Source organism: Sabethes cyaneus, chromosome 2 (assembly GCF_943734655.1).
Source record: "Sabethes cyaneus chromosome 2, idSabCyanKW18_F2, whole genome shotgun sequence".
Lineage (NCBI taxonomy): Eukaryota > Metazoa > Arthropoda > Insecta > Diptera > Culicidae > Sabethes > Sabethes cyaneus.
Genome location: NC_071354.1, coordinates 246,290,275 through 246,314,674, shown reverse-complemented (window position 1 = coordinate 246,314,674; position 24,400 = coordinate 246,290,275). Strand labels below are relative to the sequence as shown.

At 37.3% G+C, this 24,400-nt stretch overlaps 3 protein-coding genes across 5 annotated transcripts; 2 read left to right on the top strand and 1 right to left on the bottom strand.

Moving 5' to 3' along the window:
• The first annotated feature begins 145 nt into the window (after positions 1-145).
• On the top strand, positions 146-926 carry LOC128734571 (autophagy protein 12-like). Its single transcript, XM_053828835.1, has 4 exons — positions 146-288; positions 353-457; positions 523-659; positions 714-926. Exons 2-4 carry the CDS (start codon positions 358-360, stop codon positions 834-836), a joined length of 360 nt encoding a protein of 119 aa, XP_053684810.1. The 5' UTR covers positions 146-288; positions 353-357; the 3' UTR covers positions 837-926.
• Positions 907-1,780, bottom strand: LOC128734570 (NADH dehydrogenase [ubiquinone] 1 beta subcomplex subunit 5, mitochondrial). Its single transcript, XM_053828834.1, has 2 exons — positions 1,646-1,780; positions 907-1,511 (listed from the first exon to the last, which is right to left on the bottom strand). Exons 1-2 carry the CDS (start codon positions 1,740-1,742, stop codon positions 1,045-1,047), a joined length of 564 nt encoding a protein of 187 aa, XP_053684809.1. The 5' UTR covers positions 1,743-1,780; the 3' UTR covers positions 907-1,044.
• A 503-nt stretch (positions 1,781-2,283) lies between these two features.
• LOC128734018 (rho GTPase-activating protein 68F) lies at positions 2,284-22,377 on the top strand. Of its 3 annotated transcripts, none has more exons than XM_053827976.1 (9): positions 2,284-2,421; positions 3,136-3,216; positions 11,525-11,689; positions 13,916-14,001; positions 14,082-14,227; positions 19,537-19,699; positions 20,268-20,422; positions 20,511-20,713; positions 20,777-22,377. In XM_053827976.1, exons 2-9 carry the CDS (start codon positions 3,165-3,167, stop codon positions 21,289-21,291), a joined length of 1,485 nt encoding a protein of 494 aa, XP_053683951.1. In that variant the 5' UTR covers positions 2,284-2,421; positions 3,136-3,164; the 3' UTR covers positions 21,292-22,377. The 3 variants fall into 3 exon arrangements, with proteins under 3 accessions (XP_053683951.1, XP_053683950.1, XP_053683952.1); XM_053827975.1 differs by having other exon boundaries at positions 3,006-3,216; XM_053827977.1 differs by lacking the exon at positions 3,136-3,216.
• Positions 22,378-24,400: the final 2,023 nt, after the last annotated feature.

Here is a 24,400-nt window from a genome sequence, read left to right as displayed (position 1 = left end):
CAAGGTTGTTTTAATAGATAAACTTGGTAAACTTGTATAAAAGTGTATGATGCCGACATGATGCCGTCACTCTACTGACAAGCTCTCTAGATGTACTGTCAAAATGTAGTTTGATCATTGATAAACGCGTTCGATACAAACAAAACACAACCAATACAAAATAGTTTTCGCCTTCTTTCCACAAAATTGCAAAACTAAGCTCAAAGCAAATTAAATAACATTGGACATCCTTTTCATCGTGTTGATATTTTACTTCGACTGAGGAATTAGAAGTTAACATTCAATTATGTAAATTAACAGAATAGGACATGTTGTATGAGAGTATCTTGTAAACAACCAATTTTATTTGCAGTGAATATGTCCGAGACAACAGCAATCGATAAAGAACTTACGTCAAATGTGGAAAACATATCCCTGGGACCAGAGCAAAAACTCGAAAAACAGGAAGTGAAAAAAAGTAATTTTTTAACCAAATGAATTAAAAAACCTTATCATCATTCTATTACCAATGTTGATCAACAGTTGACATCATTCTACATGCCACTGGAAGCGCACCGATTCTCAAACAGAAAAAATGGGCTGTTGATCAAGAAAAACCAATCAGTGCGATCATCAAGTTTATTCATAAATACTTGAAACTGGAACCAGGCGAAAAATTGGTAAGTTTTTAAACAAACGTTTTATTCAAGATAATCGACATGGTTTTTTCCCAGTTCCTGTACATCAATCAAACCTTCGCACCATCTCCGGATCAGATAATCAAAAATTTATATGAATGCTATGGAGCTAACGGAAAGTTAGTTTTGCACTATGCGAAAAGTCAAGCCTGGGGTTAACTCCCAATTAACTCCTCGATCACCATAAATATACCAATCTAAGTCTTATAAAGTTCGACTCTTTTTAAATATATTACAGAGACGTTCTAATCCTTGAAAATGGGTTTAAGTTTATTTCTGAAATGGCTACAATATGGTACTGCCATACAGCATATTCCTTTGGAACTATTTATTGAAAACAACAGAATCGCATTATAGATAGCGTAGATTAATCACCACGGAGCGATTCTAGATGATCTGCCGCCTCCTTCGCCACACGATGATATTTGCCCAAAGCCGGGCGGTAGTAATAAGACTGGTAATCGTTTCGTTCAGCCATTTTGTCTCGTATTTGTTGTTCCAAAGCACGAATTTGCATTCGTTCGCTTTCTTCATACAAGAAGTGCAACATTTTTTCGTAATCTTGCTGCGGGTTATCCAATATGTAGCGTGCAATAAAACGTGTAATTGGATGCTGATGGTACTCCCAGTGTTTTGGTACATAACCCTCAGGTATTTCCGTGAGTTGTGCTGGGCCAATAAAAACGTTGGTGTAGAAGACCACTGCGAGGACGGGAATTAGACCAACCATAATGTAATAATGAAACATATCTTTGAATTTATGCCATTGGAAACGACTAGGAGTTATATTAAATGTCCGATGGCCTCCAGACATCGCTCGAACCTGCACCAATGCTGCAAAGTATTGAATTTAGTTTGTTATTGTTCTTGCAGTGTTGCATAACTATAGAAACGATTTTGTTATACGGCTTCAATAGAGATTACCTGCATACACTCAATTGATTAATATAGCTTACTATATTACTTACCATTTTTACCAATGTTTTTAGAAGTCTGGCCTCGCAAAACAGTACTAATTATCCCTGAAAACTGCGAAGAGCGTGCAAGAGAACTCCAAATCGCCATTTTTCGGTCAGCTTACAGTGCAGTCAGCCTCAGCACCAGCCAGTCAGGACAGGACAGCAGCTGTCAGAAATAAATGTCAAATTCTGTATATGTAGCCAAGGTTGCCAGTATACGTTTTTCGAAGTCGATTCGATCCGATTAGGTGTGCGTATTTCTGGTATTTCTGCACAAAATTTGCGTAATTTGACAGCTCTGAGTAATTTATTAACCGAACTGTGAACTGAGTCGCCTATTAACTCGTCTTGTCCAACTTTGCAAGTCCTCTCCAAGCTCTCCAAAACCCTAGGGAAAACCGTGGAAACCTTAAAAGTTTCTTTCTTTTTAACCTTTTCAATATTTCAAATATAAGAAAGATACTTGGCAACGCTGGTTTTGAATGCAGCATGAGCCGCGCACATCGTTCATGAATAAAAACTTGTTTTCGCCGTTTCCACCTTTTCACCCTATTCGTTTTTATTTGCATCCCCACGTCTACGTCTACGATTATACGTACGAGGGCGAGCTTCGTCATTCAATATTATCGCAACGTAGGTACAAGTACAACACCCATTCGCTGCGTTGAGTCAGCAGAAGTCAAAACTAAACTGCGAATTAAAGTGAAGGAACTTTACCTGGGTTGTTCTCTCAGACCACAGCCCCGCGAGTGACCAATTTGTCCAGTTGTTGATTGTGGATTAAAGTAAGTTTTAATGTCGTTATTTACCGAAAAATACAGTATCTAACAAAGTTTCGATGGGTAGTGAACAAAGTGCGAAAGAACAAAGTGTTGAAAGTGTTTTATTCTGCAAATCAGCTCGTTTTGATACAAAAATCGTTCAATAATTGATGTGGTTATAGTGGAAATCTGCACGGGATATTTAAAACGCAGGCTACCAGTTAAACCCATTCAATTGGAATTAAATTTTATTTATTGACGACCTTCATCGATGGCTGCTAAACAGACTGCCTAGTAAAATTCATGAAGAGGGTTTTTTTTATCATCACGCTGAAAAGGTGTCAGTCAGGCGGAATAATTTGCAGCTAAATTCTCGTTTTGAAATCTAAAATACTGAATTAAGTATTTCTTAGTTAGGTATACGTACGGAATAGAAAACAATTTTTAATACCAAACTTTCAATTTGATAAATAATGGGTTGTGTGAAAACAATATAAATAAACAAGTGTAATTTACATAAAGCGAAGAATACATGAAGATGCCATATTATTAGCAGTGTGATAAGTTGGTATAATGAGTGCTTAATTTTGACGATGATTTCTTTTCAGCCTCTTTGTTACCTAAAGAATATCACCTAGTGCAATAACAATATGTCCGAGTAGAAAGGTGCAAAATTGTATCGTGAATAACTAAATCATTTTTGCTAAATTGCAATCATCTATATCACAATCTGTGCAGTTCTAGAGCCAATACCGGAATACAAAAAAATGGAGACATTCGAGCAGAAAACCAACGTTAACGTGCCCGTAAAGTTTCCAGGTAAGTAATAACAATAAAACTTTTTTGCCCAAAGGGACATTTGTGCCAACATTCGTGTTTGATATCGATAGTGGAAAGTTTTTGAATATAACTCGGGAAAAAACGTGAGAATTTTTTAGTTTCTTGCTGAAAAAGGTAGATTTTGGTCAATAAAACAAGCGCGTGCATAAAAATGACTAACAATAGTTTTAGGAAAGTTTTTACGTTTGGCTGTTTTTTTTTGTTCTTGACTTTTTTTACTCTTAAGATGTTTAAATTAATTTAAAAACTGCGGTTTTTTTTTTCGAAGATCGGGGTTTAGGAAAAATATAAATAAATTTCGTCGAGTGTGCTTTACAAAACTTTTTTTCCGAAAATAAAAACAATTATGTATGATATGTATCGGGGGAAGCCTATAGACCTCAAGGTATACTTAGGTGGTGATGTAGGTGGGTATTTCTAAATTTAATTGTGAAATGAATGTCACACTAAAGCTGTTGCAGAAACACCAAAAGGGGTTGGGCGGACCCACAAGCAGAAACACTTGTGCGTATATCGAGATTATACCAGCCTCCTTCCAGCATCAGGAGCAGGACCCTTCCACGTAATAATCAATTTCTGACGTGATGGTTTGTTTGTTCGAAGAGTGCAACATTCATCCTCCAGTCTTCCACCCATATGATGGCCCAGTATTCTAACCCTCCCTTGAAGTTATCATTTAATGCATATAATGGATTTATCACATGACATTATATTGAAATTAAATAAATATGGATAAAATAGAAGGAGCTCACCAGCAGTCCTTTGAATCAAATACAGTTGTGTTATTTGAGTTTTCATCAGTACGTCGAATATTCATGAACATTATTAAAAATTTTACGGTTATTTTTTCCACTGTACAGTAGGAAGTAGGTAGGAAGAGCTAGAACAAAACAAATAATTAAAATAATGTATATTTACTGGATAATATATGGATTACTAATCAACAAGTTTGAATAGATCAATCGTCTGCCCAATACCACGATTAATATTAGACAGCCGAGAGCCACGCAGCTTCGCACCTCCTATCTTAGCTAGTTGATCTTTAAGATAGACCATTACCGGATATGACCACGTGGAGACGCTAGGTAGGAACATGGGATGACTAGAGCTATGTTGGACGCATCTTGATTGCCTTCCCATCCATAATCCTTCAAATCCATAAAAAATCTGTACTTGCTTAAAATCAAAAACAAGTACTGGTAGACCGTTAGAAAAAATATGTAGACTACCTGTCCATGGACATATTGTTTGGATCAGAATTAACCATATCTTAAACCAAACCACAAAAAAAAAAGCAAAGTAAAGCCGGTTGTCCGATTTTCTCTAGAAAACCAAGCACCAGAAATGAAATACTGAAGAATGTTTTCCCCCGCAGAAATCACCTCCATTAAGGTGCATGGATTTTTCTAGGTTTACTAACTAGTAGGAGTTATCTCTTTGTATAGTCCTAACGAGTGGTAGCGAGTAAGGACAGCATATACCCAATAATTGAGTTGGCCAAAGGCTATAAATGGTTTCTATGGAATATTGTCGAAATTTTCCAACTGTAACAATTAAATCCAATGACCCGTAACGTACAAAACGAAGTAACCGTTCCATAAATCACATGTTACTACTTTGCAAATTAACTGATTTTTTTAAAATTATTAATAGTTAATTACAACAAAGTTTGATTCAAAGTACAGAGCTTTAGAAAATTATAATGCAATAACTCAACTTGCATCATTAGAGAACGATTTGTTTTTCTTGTGCATGATAGTTTTTTATACAAATGATAGTAAGGGAAGATTAAAGTGCTCCACGTGTCCATGTCCAGGAATAAAAATGATAGCCAACCTACCTTCGGGTATAATAAACTTTCGCGTGCAAATCTGCGAGTCTTGTTTGTTCCGTATATTTAGTCATACGCACTAATCTGTAGTTGATTCCGCACGTATAGCGTTTATTTTATAGACCATACATTTCGGGACACTAGTACATATATTCGGAGAAACTGATTTTCGGGAATTCAGCATATTCGAGGAACTATACCATTCATTGGGAAAAACATTTTTTAGGAAAACCACATCCATTGTATTCGTGAAAGCGTGTTTCGGTAAACCGTATAATTGTTCATCTACAATGGGGAATTGTCCCCATTGAAGAACTACAGCGTTCATAAATTGTTTCGTCTAAATAAATTGAACGTTGCTATCCTAGTAATCGTAGTAACGGTGTAACAGAAGATAGATTCCTACTTACGCCTATGATTTTGTTGATGCGCCATTTTTATGAAAATTGACTTTTTAACAGTTTTAGATTCCTCGAGGATATCTACAGCTTCCTTTAAAATTCCAGACAAATTTAGTTCCACGAATCCCTTTTAATTCATCCGGTGAACATTCGATGGACAAAATTAAATACGATACGAACATAAGCAAAATATTTGATATTCAAATATCACCGAAAAGGTTTTATCATCGATAATAAGTTTACCTGATTTATGATAAAGATTTTTCGGGCTGAAAAATTTCTCAATTAGTACCGGGGATCATCGTTACACTTGTCACGCGACACTAAAAATGTGCCAAATAGACGATATCGAAATTCTCTGCATCATGGACTTACTGCGTAAAACGTTTTGTGTAATTTATCATAATGTTATTACACGATAAACATTTGTTTAACCAGTGCTAAATCAATGGAATTATCCAAAAGCGGAGACAACACAGTAATCATCAAGACTAAGAAATACTCCTTCCGCGATATCCACGCTCTGGTAAACACTGTTTCGGAAATCAAGAAAGTTTGCGTGTTCAAAGTGAGAAACGCGGAAGACTCATTAAAATTCATCAACCTATAGCAATAAATAAAGAGCGAGATCGACGCCCCAAAATAGGGTTAAAGTTTTCTAGTAGGTGGAGAGAGGTCGATTCGTTAGTTCATATCGTAGTACTTTATGTTTGTAGATGAACAGGAGAAGAGGAAAATAAATGTTGGTGTACGGTATCGAGCGTTGATATTTTGAAACAACAATAGGTTTATTACTCCTCGCGATACAAAGTGTATGAGATCTCGATTAGTCATTTCATTATATATATAGTCTAAGTCTTCCTTGTCGGGAGATGCACTGTATTTGTGGTGTTTAACATGAATAATTAAACAATCCGGTCACTGTCATCTAGATAAGAGCAAACTACTCAACAGACCTGAACACAAATCGCTGAAAGCATTTCGTTTTCAACGCAAAACTGTTTACATTTCTCTTGCATTTACTTTGCAGGTTTCAATCAACGGTTTCGATTATTCATATTACTCGTCTTTGTAGAAGATCCCCTTCCTAATATTTACATTTCGGTACGAACACCGACAAGGTAGCGCTGATAAAAAAAATTATTATTTAATGTGATCGTAAAAGTTGCATTATAAAACGAAACAATCCATAAAATGAAAGAATAAAAATTAGGGAAAATAAATCAAAGTTATGCTGAAAAAAATTAAATAAAAAGAAACAAATCAGTATTCAAAAAGTTTTGAGTTTCGAAAGAACTTTTTCCAGAGGGTTGTTGCTAAGAGTAGAATTAAAGTTTCTCCTCGGTGAGAAAAGCAAAACTGTAAGATGCTTCGAAATGCAAAACTATTTATACAGTCGTCTAAAAATAATATTCGGATTGTTTCAATTCTGGCAATGTGCTTAAAATTCCTCCGCGAGTAACAAAATTGCTGGCAATCGCATAATTTGCGTCTCGAACACGATTTTCAATAGGTTGTTTCGTGCGCTTAGAATGACGGACACGTTTAATATCTTGTACCGATGATTTAATCTCATCCAGAGAACCATTCTATTTATAGCAGGCCCCGCGTTATCGATTCTTTAGCACTTGCCTGACGGGCTAGAAAGTATATTGAGCCAAGGCTGAATATAAATGGCCAACAGTGCTCTCGATAAACGCCGGTGATATCATAATTGAAAAAGACATCCACCAATTTTGCTCTTCAGACCAGTGGCAGCTGGTACATCATTAATGCACAATTGTTTAGGTATGGTACCGCTTATTGCATGAAGATGATGAATGGATTTCTAAGTAGCATCCATTTGGCTGCTCAACCTTTTGGGAGGATTATATTTCTAGCGGTATTCGATTTTGCTAAAGCTGGCTGGCTGCTATCTACGTTATATTTTTCTTGCTTACATTATTCGCTCGATGCATGATGTCAAACAACGTAGTAACGATATACTGAGCATTAATTTTTATTATATTTTTTTATATTCTGGTGTAATAAAGGTGTGCTGGTCATATTTTTAAATTTTTAACATTCTTATAGTAAATTTTCAACAACTTTATGTAGTTTCCGAAACGTTGTTGTTACTCAAACACGGCGAGTAATTAAAATCCACAATGACAAAATATTTTTAACCTGCTCTTGAATTGTGTTCGGGTAGGTTTTGGAAATTAGATTTCTTGCTTGCCTCGCTTCTTTGACAAAATGTGTTGAGTATAAATATATCACTAAGTAATCTGTAACACGATATGCTAACAAGGGCTCTATTTTTGCTAATTTGTATGTAACAATCTTGACGTTAAAATTCTTAATTGCGCGGCGGAATGTTTTCTAAGCATAAATACAAAATAAACTTTCCTTTGCTTTTTCGCTGTTTCATTCGATGGTCTGGCAAATTCGCTCTTCTTCGCGCGGGGCGTCATCCCATTTCAATGGGTTTGCTGCTTATTTTATTGTGAGCTAAGTAATTTAGTTTTTCCGACCAGCAACCAAAGCCTGTGTGAGGCATGTTATGTTATACCAACATTACTATACAATTGAAGGTAAATTGCTTGACCTTACCATTTACAATTCTCACTCACTGGAAAACAAGTTAACGTTTGTTTAACGTAGTATAATGGATCGTATAGTTTATATCTCCTATCGAAGGCTACGGTTACCACACCGTCTTCGGTTACTAAGTCACTATCGCCAGGTAAAACAAGGGTTACGATTGTTATTAATAAGACTGCAATAACTCAAGTTAGACGCGGAAAGTGATTATCTAACTTGAACATAATTTACCGTACCGCGCCTACGTTTCTCCTGATAGTTTATTTTCATACTTCTGTTGGCCTACCATTGCACACCCCTTAAAGGCTCTCTTTACATCTGGAAAACGGCAGCGAAGCATTTCTCTTTCATTGAGTCTGCTTCAAATAGAAGTGTTAAACTATGTATAAAAATTATTGTGTTTTAATTCCGCCAGTAGAGGAGCCATAGTGAGAGTGAGTACATACAAACCGATTTTCTCTAGGTCGATTTCAATAAAATAAAGAAAAGGGTCTGGCAAGAAAGTGATAGCTGACCGTAAATACGGTATGCTAACTGAACCGAGCGTGTTTGCGCGAAATGCATCATCGGTACTTCATTCAGCAGATGATGCCAAACTATTGGTCGGTCGGACGGAATGATGGAGAATAATTTGAAAAAGTAGTCGATTATGAAACAGGTGCATCTAACGGATCATAACAAAAAATAACTTCACCGGCAAGTCAGCTGTTGCCGGGAGGCGCGCATAAAAAACCTCAGCGCCTCGAGCAACTTTGCAGGCTTTCCGATGCGGTTGCCGCGTATCAATAAATTTTACTGTTGTTTAGATTGTCTGTATAATTGTAAAAGAAATAGAGAATAGGCTGATATCTTGCAAAAACTGTTTTTTTTTTCTGAACTATTGAAAAATGGCATTTCATTTTATTTACACTACATTTAAACAATTTACACTCATAAGTTGTAAATAAGAATTTGTACGACTATAGAGCAATTTATTGATCTATTATCTAATTATTATGCATTTTGAATGTAAAATAAATACAGCTTAATGTGAACCTTTTACGATCTTCGTACTCTCCAGCGAATATATATCTTCATTTGAACAGTTGAATGAAAATTTATTTCATTCTGTAGGAGATATAGTAGGCATAGCTTAGAGTAGAAGTTTATATAAGGATGACAATCATTGAAAAATAGATTATTAGTGTTCGAGTAGCTCACGAATAAACATCGTTTTAATTAATTAGCTACAATTATCAGAAGTGGGATTCTACTCCGTGAGTGCCTTCAATCAACGATGCAGAAATTTTTTTGAGAACCGAAAGCTTATCGGCAAATGGAAATTCCTCAAGGCAATCGAAGGAAGATGTCCGTTTGGAGCAAAATTACCAGTACAAACAATAGTTTTTATGAAAAAATCAGGGCCGTTGGGTGTCTTGGAGCTATCAAAAGCGAGACTAGCACTGTTGGAGCAACAACTAGTAAAATCGCCGCAACTGTTGGAGCAGTTGAATTCGTCATCAAAGTAATTGAAACTACGGAGACAATTTTTTGTGAAGAAACCAGAGCCGTTGGTGCGACTGCTGGTATGACTGTTGGAGCAGTCAGAAGCGCTGTTGGAGCAGCGTCTAGTGGAATCAACATAACTGTTGGAGCAGTTGGATGTGATTTCACAAATACGATTGTGAGTTCTGGAGCTTCTAGTATATGGCAGGAGGAATTAGCTTCTGAAGAAGAATTGATGGATTTTCACTTATTTTTTGCATCCCGATGCCCGAAGACCATTCTGCAAATATTAAATTATGAAAACACAGGAATGATGTACATCGAGGACGATGTACTTTGTCAGGATGGCCGATTTGTAGGAGATATAGTAGGCATAGCTTAGAGTAGAAGTTTATATAAGGATGACAATCATTGAAAAATAGATTATTAGTGTTCGAGTAGCTCACGAATAAACATCGTTTTAATTAATTAGCTACAATTCATTTAAGATTCTGTTGAAATGCTCCAAAATAACTAGTAGTTAAGTTTGTAGTCTTTAACCCGAATCACCGCAATTATACCATATGACATCATTTGATTTTATACTAAAAACAAATTGATATTTTCCTAATTTTAAATTAATCAACACTAGAAGTACCTTGTGGGGTCATTTGAACCTTTTCGAACTTTCTGTCATAATTTATTAACATTAGCAGTAAGCACGTTTCAACTTTATGACCTTTTTTACATATACGATGCTTTTTTATAATTCATCCTTTTCTTGTTTATTGTTTATAATTTTCGAGATTTTTTAGCAACCTGACTTGTTTACCACAGGGTGTCTTGCCCGCTGCGCCCCTGGTCGTTTTGTTCCTACCGGATTTGAGGCAAATATCATCTTTGCAGGAAAGTTGTCCGGTATCCTCGCGAGATGCCTTGCCCATCGTATCCGTCCAGCTTTAGCTACCTTTTGGATACTGGGTTCAACAGAGAGCTGTGCGAGTTCATGGTTCATCCTCCGTCTCCATACTCCGTTCTCCTGTAGGGCGCCGAAAATTGCTCTTAGCACTCGTCTTTTGAACACTCCGAGCATTCACAGGTCTTCCTCGAGCATTGTCCGTGTTTCATGCCCGTAGAGAACAACCGGCCCATTACCATCCATCGTAGATTTGATCAATTTGAGGAGTTTCCTGGGAAAGCTGTTCTCGTCCATGATTTTCCATAGCTCCATAGCTTCCGGTCAATGGTATCATATGCGGCTTTGAAACCAACGAGCAAATGGTGCGTGGGAACTCTTTGTTCACGACCCTTTTGTAGGACATTCAACGAAGCCGGCTTGATAAGTTCCCACAGATCTCTTCGCAATTGGTGATAGCCGGCAGAAAATGATTTGGGACGGCTTTTTGTATGCGGCATTGAAAATGGTGATCGCACGATAGTTCTCACAGTCAAACTTTTCTCCCTTTAGATAGCGCAGATTACGCCATTTTTCCAATCCTCCGGTAACTGTTACGTATCCCAAATTCTAACAACTTGCCAGTGCATACAAATGACCAGCTGTTCTGGTCCCATTTTAATAATTTTAATGGGACAAGATCAGGGGCTGAATTAACAAGCGAATGATTGTGCGTTCGAATCTCTGTAGAACCAAAGCCCCTGAAAGCGGACTTGTTGAAACTGGAATTAAAATTAGACTGAAACTGGACTTCAGGCATCAAATTCTACTTGAATTTGAAGTAATTTGGACTTGAAAGTTTATTTTAAACTTTTAAATTGGACTTGAAATGAGACTAGGAGTTGGATTTAAAATTATACTTGTAATTGGGCTTTAAATTGTACTAGATGCTAGGGCCAATGTGATTACAGATGACAATGGTGTATTGTCTCATAATATCGAATTTTTTGTTACAGCTACTGGTTCGAATAATACAATTTAATTACTGATTTAAATATTCCTTATATACCTATTTATATTTTCTATATATCTCGACTGCTTGTCTTTTTCCAGGTGCTCCAATGAATCCACCTCTCACCGATACAGGAGAAGATCCACATCCCAGTCTGTCCGATTGGCACGACTACGAACCGAATCTCGAATTTGACGACACAGAACTTTCACAAACGGCGCCCGAACCGGGGGGTACGGTGATTTTCGATGAAGATAACTTTTCCGGTGAGTTTGTTTATTGGGCGCAAATAAACCACTAGCATCGTAAAATTTCGGTAAAAGAGAAACTGCGGAGTGTAGGGATGAGAAAAGTATCTCGTAAACTGCGGTTTAATCTAAGTTTCGGACTGGATAGTACGTACCTAATATCATCCACTCTTGAGAATAGTTTCGCACATAATTTTTGAAACCGTTGCCAACTACCGTGACGTGCCCCAATTTCGTGCGGCAACTAATTCCGTGCACTTGGTCTAAAGGTGGTGGTTTGCTAGCGGATCATGCCGAATATTTTCGAATTTTTTTTGAACGTTTGAACGTAACTCCTTTAAGCATTCAAGCACTGTTGGAGGAAATGTACATGTTTTGTTGAGAGATTGTTGACTTTATTACCAGGTGCACGGAATTAGGTGCCAACATTAGTCGTACGGAATCAGGGCACTTCACGGTAGTGGCTTTTTGGAGTGAACCGGAGAATGCTGCACATCGTTTGCTTATTCATTGTAGTGCACTTTTGCATGGTTACTATTATAGCTGATGGAGCTGCATTTTAAGATGGGTTTTCTGAAGTCAGGGTAATCTTTTTTTATTTTACTCTGCATCTCTGCCAGAGATACTATGATATTTCATACGCCTGTCAGAAAATTATTATTTTACACAATAAAGTGCATCATACCAGTTTAAAATTTTCAATGGAAATTTTCTGCCTTAGATTACGGTTGTTTTATACTAATTGTAGAATACATTGATTTCATTCTGGAATATTTAAGTCAGCTAATTCTAAGTATATTTTTATGGTTCGCATACTATTCGAACCACAAAATATGTGCGTTTCGTATGGTTTTCATCAAAAGATTGAATTTTGCAAGTAACTCCTGGAATTTCCACGTAAAGTTTTCGTTGCTAAGTTGCTACGGGCAACACCGTCTAGCCACGTCGTTGAGAAAACGGAAGAAATTAGAAAAGGAGGGACATTGAAAATTTGTTTGAATGATGCCAAGACTACTTGATCACATCATCCGTTTCTATGCAGCATGTTGTATGTAACTCAACATCGTATCGTTAGAATAACACCAACAGTTAGTGACAAATTGACCAAGAAAGGCAAGGCAAATGAATAAGACACGACATAAGGAGAGCTAGAGCAGTGGTTTTCAATAGACAATCAGCAGCATGAACTGTTTATTCATTGATATCTTCAAATGCACTTCCGCTAGGTTTTCCGGTATGGCTCACTACCAGAAGTGCTTCACGGTTACCTCTCGTGGGCTTTAGATCTCTATTTAGTTTGCTGTCATCTAATGAATTGGGTAAGCTGGTTGTCTTTGAAGCTACCAAGGTTGTAACCAAGTACACTTACTTTAAATTAATGTTTTAGAATAAGCTCAATGAATCAACAGTGAGCCCTTTCAAGGGCAATACGGGACTTCAAATTGTTTCATTTTTCCGCTTAACAAAATAGTTTTTAACCAGGATCCTTCCTTGTTAAATCAACCAGAAACCCCTTCCCGCAAATAAAGCAAAAGGTGATGCTATCTACCGGCTGCAGTTTCTTAGGAGTCCAAAACCCAATGAGATCAGTTTTTTGTAAGGCCCTAGTACTTATTATAAGCTAGGCAATTATCAAAAATTTGCTAATTGGATTGAAGATTATTGAGGAATCACAACGGGTGAACAGTGCCGCAGGCTTTTTCTGATCTGCACCAGCATTTTATTGCATCAACTTTACGTAGTCCTACGTTAAACAAGCGGACTCGGTTGAGTCTTGAAAACAACCTTTCACTTTTTTTCAGACTCCAGTGTTCGTTTACTTAAAAATATTAAACACAAGTCCATTCAAGTTCAATTGCGATTGAGTGAAATTGCGATCACGATGTTTTTTCCACAACAATTTTTGAAAGCATCGTAACTAAAATGAATCACGTTATCAAGCTACTCGAAAACGCGTTGTTGATCGTAGACCTTTTTTAAAATACTGTGTCAATGTTTGGCCACGAAATCGGGTTTTATCACTATATCAGAACTGATAAGGTACTAGTGTATGAAAACGTATATAATCAATATCAACATATCAGTTCAGCTTTTCTCGTCGACAGGCACTCGTTGGAATGTCATTCCGCTCTCGACGTTGAAATTATTTTGATTATAGTACAATATTTACAATTCAAATTCTTCTTATTAATGTACACCGTTTATTTTATTTGACTTTTTTCAATAAATCATTCAACCGTTTAGCCGAATTTGAGGAAGTGTCAGCAGACGAAATAATTAAAACTACACTCGACCCGGACAACTACGAGGAACAGCTTAAAATGATTGAGGTGAGTTTTTCATTATCCCATCGCAACAGCCGTTTACTCATCACCAGTTTAATTAACAATGATTAATTTTACCATTTTAGCCCGACGAAAACACCATTCGCAAAGAGTTCAAGCGGCGAAAATTCATCGAGTTCATCGGAACGGACAAGCATGGTCAGCCGATTATTGCGATCTATGCCTGCAGTTTGCCAGAACGGAAAGATTTGAACACGAGTATTTTCATCGAGTGAGTCACCATTGTAATGATATAAAATTGTCGCATGTGTTTTTGTTATCAGAGTAATACTGACTGGCAAAATATGTCTGCTCGTACACGCTTCGAGCACGCGGGTGCAAGAGGGAATAATAATTTAACGTCTCGATAGGCACTCCTAGTGGCAAACAATTCTTATTTTAGCAGTGTCTCTTGCGCAAAAAAAATATTACAAAATGTCAACATTTTGAAACAAATGGGCAATTACAATAGCAGTTTGATTCGCTGAGCTTAACCTACGCTAGGGCGCAGATTAGCGACTTAGTACATTCGTTATAAATTCGTTAATCATGTCTTAGTGTAGATAAATCTTGAGGCATATGTTACATTAATCAGTGTATCCATGGGCGTAGCCGGGGGATGGGAGTTCAAGCCCCCTAAAGAAAATATTGAATCGGCACTGCCAAAGCGAAACTTTCTGCTATTAACTATCTCAAATACTACCAGTCCGTAGTATAACATGATTATGTTATGTAAACGCACCTTCATAACCAGAAAAACCAGAATTCAACAATGATTATAACATTTAGTTTACGTTTACGAATTGGTGGTTTCAGGTCATAACTTTGAGAGTTTAGTTGAAGGAACATTAGAAAATCAGGGTAGAGAAAGTCGCTGAAAGAGTTGTTTCCCTTGGTTGGAAGTGGTCAATTTCCGAACTTGGTGATTTCAAGAGACAAATTTCCCAGTTGAGCAATTCACGAACTCTCAAAATGATAGAGTTTACTTGACCGGATGTTCAACGAGAATTTGAGCCCTTAGTAAATAAGGCTTATTGGATGGTCACGAGAATTTAAGCCAATAATTGTTTGGGCCGTTGTAACCGCAAATGGGCACCTTCCAATCGTTTCATTGAGCCTGGCGTAAAAGTAAATGCGACATATTATGGGGAAAGTGTTTGAACGCTGCTTTGAAGCTAGGGGTAGCCGAACATTTCAGTCGCATACCATAGACGTTTCAACAAGGCTTGGCACCATCTCACAAAGCGTGAGTGAACCAAGGAAGTTTGAAACTTCATTTCAAGCATACAATGGCTCTCGAATTCACCAGACGCAAATTCATCGATTTATTTGTCTTTGGGCCATTTTGGAGAGTAAGGTCCGAGCTAAAAAACCACCAGGCCAAAATACCGGTTGGTCACATTCTAGCAGCCTGCGATTCGTTTTTTGACCATCTCAAGCCCATGGCCAAATAAAAAAAAAGCTCATGATCAACACAAATATTGGTTATACAGGGTGTTAGGTGGCTTAGTACGAATATTTCAGGGAGTGATACATACGCGTTCCTTCCATATTATAGCCACGAGGACTTATGTTTGCGTTCCTCTGACCAGTACACGTATTTTCAGCAGGTTCATCGGGTAATATAGAATTCAGCATAAAGGAAGGCTAAATGAGAATAAACCTATTCTACTAAGATTCGAACTGACGACCCCTCGCTTGTAAAAGCAGACTCGATAACCGGTAACCTTGCTGCTACGGAGCCACAGTTACAGTTGAAATGTCAATAAAAGGTTCATGTACTGCGAATGTTAATTGTTTATTGATTACCTGAGTAGCCTCACAAATGATTGAACAATTTGTATCCCGATCACAATCTGTAAATTAGAAATGATAAAAACCATATTACTGTAACCATTTCACCAAGTTTTATTAGTATTTGAGACATCAGGATGCTGAGATGCAAACACTTGATGTGTTTTGTCTTGTAAATAAAAAAGCACGGGGATTAAATTAAGTAAATTACCAGCAGGTGAAAATGAAAAAGGTTAAAACCTAACCATAACCGAAAAATCGGTTCCGTTGGCTATAGTAGTGCAGGGAAATTAAAGAAAACTTTTTTCACGATTGAATTCCACTATTAATTTTATTCACGACTGATACGTATTTCGCCTACAACTTGCAGGTTTCATCAATTAGTTCGAAAACAGACCTGCAAGTCGTACGTGATATACGTATCTGTCGTGAATAAAATTATTCGTAGAATTCAGTCGTAAAAAAGGTTTTCTTTAATTGCAATCAAAATAGGAAGTTATGAATCGCAACGCTTCGCAAACTGGTCGGGCGTGCCTCAAGGGTGTAACCTGGGGCCATTATTATTTTTAGTATTTTTAATTACGTCTGTCATGTTTTATCATCAGAGCGATTTCTTATCTATGCCGATGATCTCAAGCTCTAGCTTGCTGTACGTTCAACAGCAGACATCGAACTACAGCAGGATTAGAATAACTTTCATGATTGGTGCTTCCGAAACCTGTGTGTTCTAAAACTTCTTTTTCACGTGGGAAAATCCTATTCATTGGAATTATACTGAAATATTACTCTGAAGAACAACTCAACAGAATAACAGTAGTAAAAGATTTTGGGGTACAATTGGATACTCAGATGTCTTTTAGAAATCATTACTCCCGTATCATTCACAGGCGAAATTTTTTTTTGGAATAATCTTAAAAGTTGTTGAAGATTTTAATTAATAAATAAATAAACACATATACTATTACGTCAGCTATATAAATAAGTGCCATCATTTTTAGCATTCTATAGAATGGGTTTTTCGCCGGGATACAAGCTTATAGGAACACACCGCTTTTTTTGGCTAAAAGTTCTTGGAAAGCAAGTCGGAAGTAGCATCGCATGAACAAATTAGTATTAAGTTTAAATATAGCAACTGCTCGATTGACAGGACAGGACAGGACAAAGCACCAATCGAATTGGAATTTCAGTAAGTGAAGAAGCTACAGTAAAACAGGATTTTGCGGATGTATTGCAATTCTGAATTAGACAGTGTCATTCAGTAACGTTGAAAATGATACATACTACGTGACATAAATTTTTAAAAACAAAATTCATCGAAGCCGAGTTCCAGAAACCGGAACTTTCGATAACATTTTTTTTATTTAAGAACTATTGACACACATTTGCTCACCTTTTGAATAAACTAACGCCTGATCATTAGTTTCTTTTTAGTTGCAGCATAACTCAAGCCTAAGTATTTAAAAACTAAATGAAGTATTCATTCGAATGCTGTTGATAAATAGGACCATTTCAAAATTATTTTTTTAAACACATAAAACATTTGTGGAATAACATTTTTGTCATAGTGAAAAAGGATGTTAACTTTCAGCTGAATAGAAACAGGTTGATTTGAAGAAATAACCAGGCCGAACGTTGCCCATTCTATTCAAGGTGAAAGCTATTGAATTATTGCCCATTGAATTAAATTTTGCTGGCTCAAGTTTATGAAAATGTTTAGACAAAAATTAAACATAAACGTTTTGCACATACCTCACATAAACTTCCTATTTTGAAATGCAGCGAAGCCAAATTAATCATTACTCTTTCTCGGAATGTTGCTATTGTTAAACGTGTTTTAAATTAATGAATGTCTCATTTCAACGGTAGAATTTCCTTTGATATGCTTTGGTTTGTTAGCTGTGAAAAACTTTTGCTTCAAAAATTACTTTATTATTTGAGTTCCTCGACATAAAAGCAGCATATAACTTTTCTTGATGAGGAAGGAAAGAAGAAATAAAGCTAAAAATAAACCAATCATTGAATAATGTTTCCCAGAATATCGTCGAATTCAACGGTTGAAACGTGATATTTATTAATGTATCGTTTAATTTTCACTCGAACAGCTGGGAAGTCATTTCTCACAACTACCCCTTCGACGTAAACATGGAATAACCCGTGTTCATTTTAATCGTACAATGTTTACATTTGCATGGTACATCAAACCAGATGTCCATCTAGATCGAATCTTGACCCCAATAGATGCTGTGTTTTTCGCAAGAAACCAGTGAGTAAAATTAATTTCGCTGCTTTTCGTCGAAGCTCTCTAGTACAGGTGCCAGGAGGAGGTGCACGGAAAATAGTAACATGAGCGCGCAAAATTTTAAAAGTGTCTGCGAACACAAAGTCCGATCCATCTCTCTTGATGACGCGTTTCGCAAGAAAAGCAAATTTCCCCGGAAAATGTAAACATACTGCTGCTACCAACACATTAATTCTGTCAGCAGAAGCGGTAATTAAGTACGGGCTACTCACCTCGAAGCGAAGCTCTTCCCGTTGGTCTATCAATATCGAGTGCCGCCACTTGCGTAATCGAATGAAATCTCGCATCGCGCTTCGACCCGAAACGCGTAGAGGTAAAGTAGCATTATTGGTGCAAGCTTCCCACGCGTGTCATGTTTTTTTATGGTTCTCAGTCTTGGACTTAGCCGCATCTTGGACCGGATCTTAGCACCTGAGGGGGATCATTAGTTGTAGGTTTTACTGATCGATTGCAGCTTCGATTTTGGTAGGGTTACTTGAGAATTTCAAAAGATCTAAAGCTTTGCTTTCACGCCAAATAACATCGAAACGGTTTAAAAAAATTAAAATATTTTCTAAATTAGCTTCAATAAGCTAATTCCAGTTTTTTTATGCAAACAAATTTTTCGAAAAATGTCTGGGGAAAAAATCACTCGAATTAAAAAACGGGGCGTATTTTAAAAATCACTAGAATTAAAAAAAGGAGGGACCTAAACCAGTTCCTCCTAGTATTTTAATTTTGTCTTATTTGCACTCGCTTTGAGGAGTTGCTAAATGATGTCCGGTAAACTGCCACCGCCCTAAGATAATCGCATTTTCGGTCACATTTTAAACTTAAACAGCAAAAAAGGTACAGGTTTTCCCATTTTCCTTTTACACTGCATTGCGTTTCTCTCGATGTTCTTTCGGCAGCAGGAAAGTGGTCCAAGCATGATTGCATTTTGGTAAAGTTTAAAATTTCCCAATATATTTAGACCCATAGTCATCATTTTGAAATATTATGACAATTGCAATATTTTCTGATGCAATATGACAAAACTCTGGCGGAGTGAAACACAACAATTCTCAACCAGAAGCCGATTTTTAACCTGAATTAGTCCGCTAGCGATCACTGTGCGGTTTCGGCGTGTATATTTGGGTTTGCTCTCCCACTGCGGAAAGCCGATTTCCACCATCTGCAGACGATCAGACGCAATCCTGCCGCGGTACCATTAAGATCTCAATCTCGCATCGAGTCGAGTGTAACATAGCCAGAGTAAAGGACTACACAAAGTGGTGTGATGCAATGTGACAGATTAGCCAGCTCAGACAAATATATACAGTGATTCAGTGTACCTGTTTTTTCTACTGTAAAAATTTATTTCCTGTATAGTGATTAATATTTTTAATTTAGGTGTGTAAAATTAATGGAACTGGACATACAAATTCCAAATACTAAAACATGTACCCATTTGTGTTTAATTGCAACAGTTTTATCATCAAGTCGATGGAAGAATTTGTTCAAAACGATTACATTATCGCGTACTTTCACCAGGGCATGAAAGATAACAGCAAACCGTCCTTACAGTTTCTGTGGAATTCTTACAAGGAGCTGGATCGGAGTTTCAAGAAGAATCTAAAAAAGTTGTACGTGGTAAGTAGTCCTAACGCAAAGTAGTGTTTTCCATGCTGGGGAAGAGTTTCGAATGTCTATTCGACCTCTCGGGTTTACAACCTTATTCTCTGCAGGACTGTTACTGGTTTTTTTATTGTAACTACAGATAGAACTTTATTTCTATACTCTATTCGGGTTGTCACGTGTTTCCAACGGCAGAAAATTTAATTAATAGAGTTTTTGGAAAAAAATACTTTACTTCAAAATTTGTGCTAAAATAGCTAGTTTCATTAAATCGTCTGAGAAAAGTTATTCACAGACTTCTTTTGACTTAAGGCTCAGGCAGCGATAGTAACCACGTTTGACGCATTTAGAATAACAAAACGTATTAGTTTTTGGAACTCTTCTTCATTTCTTTCCTGTACGCTGCTTCGGTCCTAACGAAAATATAGTTCATAGTTTTGAATTTAAATTGAGTTTTCGCGTTAACCAGTATGGTCCACCTAATTGTAAATCGTTGAAATTCTCAGTTATTCCTTCAGTCCGGTCTATATTTCGTCAGTCTGAATTCCTACTGCAAATTTCACCCCGAACGAATTAATTTCAGGTGCATCCAACAACGTTCATCAAAATGGTGTGGTTTTTCTTTAAACCTGTCATCAGCGAGAAGTTCAAGAGTAAGCTCATTTACACGTCCAGCCTCGACGAGCTGAAACAGTCATTAGGTTTACATGCGCTTAAAGTGCCGGATCCGGTTCGAGAGTAAGTTCCTTGCCATTTAATCTGAGTGTAGTCTCGATAGGAGGGTAGTATAGTAACGGCTTCTGCATTTTCCTTACCACCTCAATAGATTCGATGAAAAAATCAACAACACCGCTCGCTACACGCTGCGGGGCAGCAAATCTAGTCTAAAGAGCAGTCGTTCGATGGAACACATCCCGAAGACGAGCCAATTTGGAGTTTCACTCAAGTTCATCATCGAGAACAGTGCCTGCCTCAATTGCATTCCACCGATCGTGCGTAAATGTGTCGATCATTTGTCGCTTTCTGATGGTAAGGGAATTTGACTTAAACTTTGTTTCATCAAACAAACCTTGTTTGCATTTACAATTGCAGTAATCGATACCGAAGGCATCTTCCGAAGATCGGGCAACTATACGCGAATAAAAGAATTACGAGAGAAGGTCAATCAAGGTGAAGAGGTGCAACTGTCCAACGAGGATACCCATGTGGTTGCAGCTTTACTTAAAACGTTTCTCCGCGAACTTGAAGAGCCTTTACTCACTTACGAGCTGTATGAAGACATTGCTCAATTTGCCGAATGGACCACCGAAGAGCAGCGGTCACGCAATGTAAAGCAGATTTTGCGTGAAAAGCTTCCGGAGGAAAACTACGAATTGTTCAAGTACATTGTGGAGTTTCTGGGTAAGATTATGGAGCGAAAAGATTTCAACAAAATGACGTCCTCAAATCTAGCGATTGTGTTCGGTCCCAACCTGATCTGGCCAAAACAAGCGCAAATGTCGCTGGACGAGATCGGACCGATCAACGCATTCATCGATTATGTGCTGCAGAATCAGGATGATATTTACTTTGTCGATATCAACAAAAAAGATGGAGGCTACGATTAACAGCGGTTGATATAAGTTTAGTTTAGTCTAAAGAACTAGAATTTTATTTCGAAGTCTTTCTTTCGTTATGCATTTGTGCTGGTTCGTTTTCAGGTGCATGGATTCTATGTATGTTCGAGAAGTTAAATGTGAGCACAAGCTGTTTATTTTCTGTATTGATATCTAGGTTCAATTAAATGTACCTCTTGTGTTACTAAAACTGAACATTCTTTAATGATAAAATAGAGATAGGTACAGTGATTTTTTAGCACACGAATGTAAATATTAGCGCGAGCGAGAATTTTAAACCAGAAACACTAATATCTATAAGAAGTTAACCCGATGAATAGTCATTATTATACATTTAACAGTTGAGACAAAAATCTGATAATTTTATGAAGGAAAAAAAAAGAAACAGGCGCTTCGTTGTTTGAAAACACAAGTTTTAATCAAAACCAAAGATGGGATATCAATATTCAGAGGAACCGCAGGAGCTGCAGTGAAAATTCGCCAACTGGAATAAATCTCAGGCATTTCCATTTTCTCTCTTGGAAAACGTTAAGAGTCCAAAACGGTGTGCCAAACGGAGCGTAAAAACAAACATAAACATGACCAGTGTGTCCTAGATTAATTGATATTAACACACATCCTAATAACAAACAGTCTGGAACAAATATCAATTCTTATCCGTAGATGAAATAATGAAAATAAACTAATAGGCCGGCTAGGGATTGAATGAGTAAACCTTAAGAATAAAAAAAGACACTCTCAAGTCATATTTTAACCCACTCTGGATAGTCATTTGCACTTACTTTTTTTTCTAGAGAGAATCTGCAGTGTGCAGGGATATGTTGCCCTCCAGTGAATTTTTGTTTCCAATTTGTAATAACGTATAGCAGCAACTGGGTAACCAAATTCTACCGTTAAACTGAAACGAAGCGTGAAGCATATTGGGAAAATTTACACACGGATTGGAGAACTGGTTAGCACAAGTTCAAGTTTGCGACAGGTTTTTAGGATATCGTTAAATGGTACGAACATCGAACACTGTTCCAAGGTAGCGATTAATGTACAGAGTTTATAGGTGAATAAATCATTAAATAACATCAATCGAATTATGTGTGCGCAACATGCTTGTTCCGATGACTGTCGTTTTGTACTCTATGCTTCTGTCACTATATGATTAGCAGGGGCTCTTGCCGTATCAAGTATTCCTTTCCGTTATACTCGATCTTGGGTTACTCGTCGCCAATTCGTTCTCGACACAAGCGAGTCAACTTCAGTCTGGTCGAGCCGTCTAGCACGTTGAGCCTCTCTATTCCTGGTGACGGTGGAGTTCTTGAAAAGAACTAGAATTTCACTGCACAGTCGCCCGGCATCCTTGCGACGTGGCCGGCACACCCTAGTCTCCCAACTTTCGCCAGGTGACGATGGGAATCTTTTCAAGTAGTGCCTACGCCACTCTCCGTTATCCGTTTGTACTCCACGTAAAATAGCCCGCAACACCTTTCGTGCAAATACTGTACGTAAGCAAAGTTACTGTTTCAAGTTCGTAGAAGACAACCGCTCTGATTACCGTTTTGATGCTCCTTGATAGAAACAGCTTGCGGAGGGAAGGTAGGCTCGACTTCCAGCTTGAATGTGTCGTTGAATCTCCTTATTCGTATTATTATCGGCGGTGACAGGAAATCCCAAATACACGAACTCATCAACCACTTCCAGTTCAGACTGAGATTGCCGTCCTAAGGTTTCTAGTAATGATGTCGAGGTCATCTGCAGGGGCAGCAGCACTAGACGCATGTAATCATGCCATTTCTTGCCAGCTTTTGTTTGTTTTTTAATGATTTATTTTCTTATTTATTTTTGATTATTTTTTTGTCTATTTATTATGTTTCAATGTACGATTGCGATGGTTGTATATGATATAATGTTAAACTGTGGTAAACTTGTTTTCTTACTTTTCCTTTTTTTTCTCGACATCCTGACGTCGGGAGTCATTCCATAATCTTGATTCTGGTTGGTGTCGATCGATTCATAAAAGATGCAGGAGTTGCTTGGTTTGGTTTTATTAAAAGATTATTTTTCAATTATTTTTCAATTGCTTGCTTGCTAGTGAAAATTGAAGATCGGTTTTACAGAAACTTTCAAATTTAAAATACTGCATTGTAAGCGGCACCTGACCTGAATGGGGATAATTGGTGGGATTGAAGTCTTTCGGTACAAATTGATTTCATACTTTATGATTTCATCGGTTTATCTGTGCTGGACATCTGAGTTTTCTTAGCACCAACTTAATCACAAGGAACGACGATTTAATATGCGCCGCTATTTGATTTCGACGGCAATCTGATGGGACATTTAAGGATCCTTAAGAATTCCAGGCTAAACTCGGATGTTGCTACAATGGAAGATTGGATGACAACGAATAAAAACTATAACGTTCCCTACAAAATGGTTAAATTAAGCCGCTATTTTTAGATTCCCAAACATGAGCCAAGCTTGCGGACAGGTTAAATTGTGTTCTTTACAGATGGATCGAAGATGCGTGAAAATACTGAAGTTGGGGTTTTTGGCCCTGGAGCCAGTAAAGGTATACTAATGGGTCACAGCTCAACAGTATTGTACAGATGTACAGATTTGAAAACATTTGTTTATTTTCCGATAGGTAACTAGCTTTCAATGCGCTTAAAACTTTTACATGTAAATCGAAGCAAGTGTGGGAATGCATTGGCCAGTAGGAACGACGTAACTTTATACTAGGCCATTGTAGTATTAAACCCAACAAACATTTTTGTTTAATAACAGCTTATCAAACGCTTTTTACTCGGTAATTAGCTGTACAATGGTTGAATAAACTACTAGTCAAAAAAAAAAAAATGTTTGTTGGGAAGGAAATGAAAAAGCCGACAGTCTAGCAAGAGAACATTCTGCATCAAATTTCATTGGTCCGGAACCGTTTTGTGGAGTCCCGGAGTGTACTCTGAGGACCGATATAAGAATATGGGAAATGTCCATGGAAGAATCAAATTGGATACATCCAGACAAGCAAGAAGGTTCATTAGATCAAGTGCAGCCCGGATCTTATTAAATCTTAGTAAAAAGATCTTCTAATCTAATCTAATCTAATCTA

What these genes read in the sequence shown, in the direction of transcription:
- LOC128734018 (XM_053827976.1), top strand. Translation starts at nt 3,165, where the DNA reads ATGGAGACATTCGAGCAGAAAACCAACGTTAACGTGCCCGTAAAGTTT. An exon ending in CGTGCCCGTAAAGTTTCCAG is followed by an intron (nt 3,217 to 11,524) that starts GTAAGTAATAAC and finishes GTCTTTTTCCAG; the next exon opens with GTGCTCCAATGAATCCACCT. An exon ending in ATCTAAAAAAGTTGTACGTG is followed by an intron (nt 19,700 to 20,267) that starts GTAAGTAGTCCT and finishes AATTAATTTCAG; the next exon opens with GTGCATCCAACAACGTTCAT.
- LOC128734570 (XM_053828834.1), bottom strand. Translation starts at nt 1,742, where the DNA reads ATGGCGATTTGGAGTTCTCTTGCACGCTCTTCGCAGTTTTCAGGGATA. An exon ending in TAAAAACATTGGTAAAAATG is followed by an intron (nt 1,512 to 1,645) that starts GTAAGTAATATA and finishes AATACTTTGCAG; the next exon opens with CATTGGTGCAGGTTCGAGCG.
- LOC128734571 (XM_053828835.1), top strand. Translation starts at nt 358, where the DNA reads ATGTCCGAGACAACAGCAATCGATAAAGAACTTACGTCAAATGTGGAA. An exon ending in AAAACAGGAAGTGAAAAAAA is followed by an intron (nt 458 to 522) that starts GTAATTTTTTAA and finishes GTTGATCAACAG; the next exon opens with TTGACATCATTCTACATGCC. An exon ending in TGGAACCAGGCGAAAAATTG is followed by an intron (nt 660 to 713) that starts GTAAGTTTTTAA and finishes GTTTTTTCCCAG; the next exon opens with TTCCTGTACATCAATCAAAC.